At 29.9% G+C, this 6973-nt stretch overlaps 1 protein-coding gene and 1 pseudogene across 1 annotated transcript; one reads left to right on the top strand and one right to left on the bottom strand.

The window, feature by feature from the left end:
• Positions 1-205: 205 nt before the first annotated feature.
• Positions 206-4495, bottom strand: LOC132951048 (ribosomal L1 domain-containing protein 1-like). Its single transcript, XM_061022740.1, has 11 exons — positions 3975-4495; positions 3764-3909; positions 3144-3291; positions 2112-2260; positions 1920-2031; positions 1598-1754; positions 1412-1539; positions 1235-1351; positions 616-753; positions 417-551; positions 206-334 (listed from the first exon to the last, which is right to left on the bottom strand). The coding sequence occupies exons 1-11, from the start codon at positions 4389-4391 to the stop codon at positions 290-292; spliced, it is 1692 nt and encodes a 563-aa protein (XP_060878723.1). The 5' UTR covers positions 4392-4495; the 3' UTR covers positions 206-289.
• A 1708-nt stretch (positions 4496-6203) lies between these two features.
• On the top strand, positions 6204-6927 carry LOC132951411 (uncharacterized; annotated as a pseudogene).
• Positions 6928-6973: the final 46 nt, after the last annotated feature.

Here is a 6973-nt window from a genome sequence, read left to right as displayed (position 1 = left end):
TTCTATATTTTAAGATGTTATAATATTTTTTTTAAGGGTTACAACAATCAGTTACTGTCCCTCAGGTAAATTATTAAAAATGAAAGAGGTAATTTTATTTTGTACCTACGAGTCAAGAGTTTTCGTGATAATTCAACAGATACAATATAATTGATCTTACTAAATATTCAAGGATAACTAATAAGTTAAAAAATGTAAACATCTATTTCATATTTGCAATGCAGAAGATAAAAATGTTTTAATACAGCAAAATAAAAATGTAATTGTACAAAATGAATCTTTATATTAACTATTTCATTAATTTCTTCTTTTTTATTGTTGTAGTCATTTTATTCTGTAATTAACATAAAAAAATAAAAATTATACAAACATACTATGCGGAAAAATATTAAATATTTATGCAAATTCATACTTACATTTTTAGCTTTTGGGGATTTATTTTTATTTTTATTGACTGGAATATTTTTTTCTACATTTGCTTTTTCGTTTTTTTGCTTCTTTTTCTTTTCTACATTTGCTTCTTCGTTTTCTTGCTTCCTTTTCTTTTTTGACTAATAAATTAAATACAATTAATATATGAATAAATTACAAGATATTTTTTATACACAGAGATACCTGCAATTTTTTTGTTTCTACAAATTCCATCAAATATTCTTCTTCAGCGTCATCACCTTTTTCACCTTCAGAATCAGCTTCATCAGATTCTGAACAATTACTTTTAATTTCATCCTTCTCAATTGAAACGTCTGATTTCTAACATTTAAAATAGTTTAGAATTAATGCATAATTTTAAGTATACAATATGATACAAAGAATTATAAAAAATATTATAGTTAATTAATAAAGCAGATATATATTCATATGCATATTTTTTTCGGATTGATACTATTATATACAAAGTACAAAATATGCAACACTTGTTCGTTAATTCAAAGTTTAAAAAAATTAATTAATTTTTTAGATATTTTAAGAAGTAAATCAAAACAAAAAAAACTGCAGCAGTCTATGGGACCAGACCAGACCACTTACGGGTTAAACAATACTGCAACATAAATGGCTATAGAATTTTCTTTAAAAATGCTTCAAAATTCAAATTATGACAAAAGTAACTTGAATTTTATTTACTTTTTAGTGCATATTTTATATTTTTAATGCATATATTTTGCATATTAAAGTTGATTTAGTGCATACAAATCCCTATTCTCATTATTAAAGTATGATTACAACAACTAACTTCATCTTCTTCATTATCTTCCTCAATAGCAGATTCGTCACTGTCATTTTGTTTATTTTTTTTATTATATACATTATCATCATTGTCATCATCAAAATCTGATTCTTCTTCAGATCCCTAAAAAAATAACCAAAATTAACCCTGCACAAATATTTTAACTTAGGTTCATGAGCTCACCGACAATACTGTGACATCTCCATTTGGTTTTACTAATACACGTTTTCCAAACAATTCACCTTCAACTTCTTTATCCTTTGAATACAATTTAGATTTTGTATATGGTCCTTGAACTTCATTCCTGGATACTAAATTAAAATTTTTTAATGAAAATACATTTTTTTTGTCCCTCAAATAGACACTTACCCAATGAATAATATATTGGCAATGATTCAGATGTTGGACTCTTAATCAATAGACACCTGATATTTTTTAGGCCACCTGGATAACTATGTGCTAAATTATTAAAGGTAGCTATGATGTTTTCAGCAACTTGCTGAGCTGTTTGTTGCATATGACCTACCTAGAATAATATTACAACTTCTCATTAATATTTATTATACTTATTAACATCAAATGTTTGTGAGAACCAACATTCATTCAATATTATAAAATATTTTATAAAGTACTGAGGTTACAATTATAATAACAAAAATATAAACAAGGTAAACTTGATTAAACAACATACTTGAACAGCTTTTGTAGTTCCTTTGTAATCAATGAAAAAAGATGTCTTGTGTAACTTTGATTCTATTTCAGCTTTTAAGTGTTTTTTTGCTAATTTAACAGTAATTGGGAGCCTGAAAAAATTTTACCTCTTAATATTATTAGGCTTTGCTTAATTTTAAAGGCCATGTCACAAAATCTATTATCAACTTACTTTCGTTTAATATAAAATTCTTTTCCCAATTTCTTAACCAAAAATCCGCTTATCTTCTGATCAATTAAAAATATGTCATGTGAATGACACAAATTTCTTCTAGCCTCATATTCATTAAACTCCACTCGAATTTGTCTTGCTGGCAAAATCTTAAAATTTTTTTAATTATTAATGATTTTACGTTTTAAATTTTTATTGTATTATCTATACCTAACATCTTAATTATAAGATTAAATAAATGTATATTATACAGTGTCAGCCTGGCCATGGCCGCTGAGCTTTTCGGTTTTTTTTTTATGGTCTCGTAAATATTTTATTTCCATGGCAGGTTCTTATATAGGGAGTAGGCAAAGTATTTATCAAAATATTTAAAGGTACGTAATTTTTAAGTACAATTCTTCTTTACAGGGTCCAAGGCTATTAATTATGGGGTTTAGGGAAAAAAAGCACTTTTTTACTAGTGTGTACATTTTATAATTTTAAATGTATATATAATGTACAATATATCTAATAATAATTATGTAAAACTTTTTTTGACATAGGTATCTATAGAACCATATATAATATTCGTTTAATATAATAATACACCAAATATTTTAATCTATATGTCTTGTATAATATTTTATAATAAGAGTAATACATGTTAAGGAATGTTATTGAACTATTTGTTATATATATTTTGATTTATGGTTTGTTTTATGAATTTTTAACTGTGATATAATTAGTTATTGTTTAATGTAATATACTAAATGTAATTTTGTTTATAGCTACCTTTTAATAAAATAAATGTATTACGTAGTATAATAAATTAGATGAATAATAATATAATAAAATAATTTGATAATTAATGAAAAACAATTGTGGCTGGTACGGGACTTTTTTTCCTAGATTCTAATTATAGGATTCCTTCAAAAAACTGATCCACAGGCCTTTGGTGTGCCAGGCCGATACCAATATTAGATATCAAAATGAATTCAATTTAACTTCATATAGGTTACATATTAACTGATAACAGACATTAAATCAACTTACAGTTTTTATATTTTTAATGCCATTTTTAGCCAATAAATCTTTATAATGATGAGACGTTTTCTCATGGTCCACATTCCGACCACGTACAAGATCTGGTACTATGAGGCATATATCTGTTGTATCAGTAACCAGTGAATTTGGTAATGCTCTACAAAATACAATATTTATTAGTCATAAGAAATACATTTTGGGACACAAAAAAAAATCATTTTAAACATGACTAAATAGATAGGTATGATCACATTTTTACTGATACGCAGATTCTCCTGCAGACCTTATCCATTACTTAGTTCTCGACTTCTCGTTGGTAATTCATATTATCAACAATAGATTATATTTTAAAAATTAATTAAAATAAATTTAAAATTATTATTTTTGAATTATATTTTCTTATAATCTTATGACTTATTATAGTTTTGAGTATATGATTTAACTACTTAGGTGATGGTATCAAGTATCAACACAGTATCATGTAATATCTCCATATTATAAAATGTTGGCGGTAAAATTATTAGACCAATGAAATAATGAGAACTACAGTAGGCATAGTGCGCTAAAATGGATGAGAACACGTATCAATGTGATCATACCTATCTATTTAGTCATGCTTTATAACATACATTCGAACTACTCGTTTTGGACCGACTCCCATTTTAACTGCAGTAACTACCAAGTGTATTGGGGTAGCCTCGTCCCATAATTCATTTTTCGGTAAAGTTGAACCATTTTTTATCAATGTAAAAAGTCCATTGACAGCGGCTTCAACCTATAAATTAGATATTATATTACACAATTTAATATTATTAAAAATTAAAAATTATATTAATATACTTTTTTTATATCAAGTTTAGGATCACTCTCGTTAGTATTCACTTCAGTCGTCAGTTTGGATTCCAGTAGCTTCGATTTCATTGAAAGTTTTGATGCACCTTCCTTAGATTTTTTCTGTTTATTTTCCACAACAGTCTTCTTGTCTCCTTTTTTCTTAATGTGCACAGTATTTTTAGGTTCTTTAACGTCAGCTTTTACTTTATCCTTGGCTGCACTTTTTTTAACTTGTTTAGGCTCTTTTGAACAAGATATCCCTGTAAGATCGTTGCCAGACTTCAGATCTTCAAACGCATCAGAGATTTTTACTATATTTTTCAAAACACCGCCAGTAGGTTTCGAAAACTTTTTCTTTTGTATAGCACCCACCAAGGGTTTTTTTGAAGGCATTTTTTTTGATGGAACAGTTTTCACTTTCATTATAAATTTGAAATTTTGATGATTTTAAACAAATGAAAAAAGAAAGAACATGTGCTATTCACTATCTAGATTCTAGACATTCAGTATTCACGTCATATTCACAAACAAAAGCAAACTGTTGAAAACTCCTTATCAATAAAGCACAACAGTGTGTCCTTTTAACAGAAGCTAAATTACTTTTACGTGGAACACGATTACGTGAGTTAACTTTTTTCTCAGATTCACGATTTATCATAGATAAGGTGAGGTCTAGTGACAGATTGCTGCTGCAGGCTGCCCCCCTCGGAGCAGCTTCTCTTATCACATAACCGATCATTATCACGGTCACAGTTTAATACCATTTATATGGTTAATACGCTATCAGTGAGCGCCAAATTAAATTCAAATCGTTTGAAAAATATACATAATAAATAATTTATTATTGTAAATGTAAAGTATATTGTATTTACACAATAATTTGATTATTAATAATTATGTTAATTCTTTCAATAATATTATTAACACTTGTTTTATATATCAGATTTTATTCCACCAAAAAACAAAGAGTAAAAGCACCAGAAGAACAAAGATTAAATAAACCTACATTAACAATTAGAAATCAAATAATCGCCGATTTAAAAGGAAATGACAAAACTCCCTACATTCATATTGATTCTGACCACAATTATACAAAATAAGACCTAGTTGATACCATGGTTGAAATAATCGTATATTTTTAATTAATTTTCTACTAGTTTTTCTACTATAATAATTTTAATTATAACTTTTTAACTTTTTATTTTAGTTTTTTGAATGACTTAACAATCTTAACAACGTATTACAAATTTATACTGAGTGTAGTACTGTAGTGAAACAATACAATATTATTGAAATTATATAATCTTATAATTATATATTAATTAACTATTTTATATTAACATATTTATTTATTTATTTTATATTAATATAATAACGTAGTAAACGTATTAAACTTTGTGACCGTGATAATGATCGGTTATGTGATAATGGTTTTGTGATAAGAGAAACTGCTCGTTTGTACCACAGAACCACGATTTACGCTACAACCACAGACCACAGTATATCGTACATATATGTTACGGTAAAAGTACGAATAGCGGTAAAACCTAGAATTTACCGGTGAAACCTAGGGTACATAAAAAAATTTGGCCTTTGATTTTGAACGTTGAGTTAAATTCAAAATTGTTGATAATTTGAAGAATTATTTTTAACTATTTCTGTTGCTCCAAACGGTGTCATTTGGAAATATGAATTGAATGTTCGAGTTGACCTCAGGAACAGGTTAGAATCTGGATCCGTACCGATAAGTGAACCGTTCAATGGTTCAGGTGGTATTCACGCAATTGCGCCATACTCACACGAACATACGTATAATAGAATTGGCATTGTTCGTCTGTTCTTGGCGCTCTTCTATTTCTCATGCTTGTAGCTGCATTTGTTCTACGACAAAAATTGGCACTCTGGCGTCTTGCTGGCATTTTTAATGACACAAACTAATATAAAATATTCAAATTATTAATAATAATAAAATAATAAAAATCATAATAATAATCAAATCCTTTGACCCATAGCAACCATTAATAAACAAAAATTTCTATCGTAAATCTCAAAATTCCCGTTTAAGCACCTTCCGGGGGTGATCAATTCCCTTTTTAAATAAGCCTAAAACGCATTCTCAGACCTACCAAATATACACAGAAAATCTGATCAAAATCGGTCGAGCCGTTTTGGAGGAGTTCAAGCAATAACACTGTGACACGAGAATTTTATATACTTTTAAGTTCTACAAAAAAAAAAATGTTCACATACGTCACCGAGCCAACCGTCCTGGATGGTCAAGCATTCGAGGGCGTCGCATCTGGTGACGTCCCGTCGACTGTCCGAGGTGGTTTTGAGTGCACGGAAAACCAGCAGATGTACGTCGACTACAACGGGATAAGGTACTACGGTAAATGTTCGCTGCGCAACAACAACAATTCGCCGATGGACTGTTGGCCTCCGAAGCTCGACGATCCCGGTCAGACGACGAGTCTTTCGCTCGGGTTTCGTGTGGATTTGGCTGGTAAAGCCGTGGACTTGCCTCAACAGACGCCGTACTTGCTGTACCCTGACCCGGTTCACTCTGACTTTGAAGTGTTCGAAGGCACCGTCGTCCGTATAGATGGCATTTTTCCGGAACCGTTGCAGCGTCGCCGATCTAACGGCAGCTACATCCTCGAAGTCACATTCCATGGCGATGAGGCGGACGACGACGAGAGGTTCACCATGATCAACGTAACCGAGAATTACATCGAGTGCCGGTCACCTTTTGACATGTCGGTTGCTTATATTCTAGAGATCACGATCACAATCGACCTAACAAGTCAAACGGACTGTAGTGCAAAGACACAGACTGTATTATGCGATCGTTCGTTTACTGAGTCAGCCATACGTCTTCGGTGGTATTTTGGCCATGTTGATATTATGCGTATTTACACTGATCTCCTGCGTAAAGAGAACAATGAACAGTTCTAAGTAACATATGGATGAACGATATATAGGAGAACTTCGAAACATCATCGACG

This window comes from Metopolophium dirhodum, chromosome 8 (assembly GCF_019925205.1).
Source record: "Metopolophium dirhodum isolate CAU chromosome 8, ASM1992520v1, whole genome shotgun sequence".
Taxonomy (NCBI): Eukaryota; Metazoa; Arthropoda; class Insecta; order Hemiptera; family Aphididae; genus Metopolophium; species Metopolophium dirhodum.
The sequence above is the reverse complement of the archived record's forward strand: the minus strand, read 5'-3'. Positions and strand labels throughout refer to the sequence as shown.

Excerpts from the sequence above, each read along its gene's own strand:
- LOC132951048 (XM_061022740.1), bottom strand. The coding sequence starts at position 4,391 with ATGAAAGTGAAAACTGTTCCATCAAAAAAAATGCCTTCAAAAAAACCC. Across the intron at positions 3,910-3,974 it reads CTAAACTTGATATAAAAAAA|GTTGAAGCCGCTGTCAATGG; the intron begins GTATATTAATAT and ends TCTAATTTATAG. Across the intron at positions 552-615 it reads TAGAAACAAAAAAATTGCAG|TCAAAAAAGAAAAGGAAGCA; the intron begins GTATCTCTGTGT and ends TTAATTTATTAG.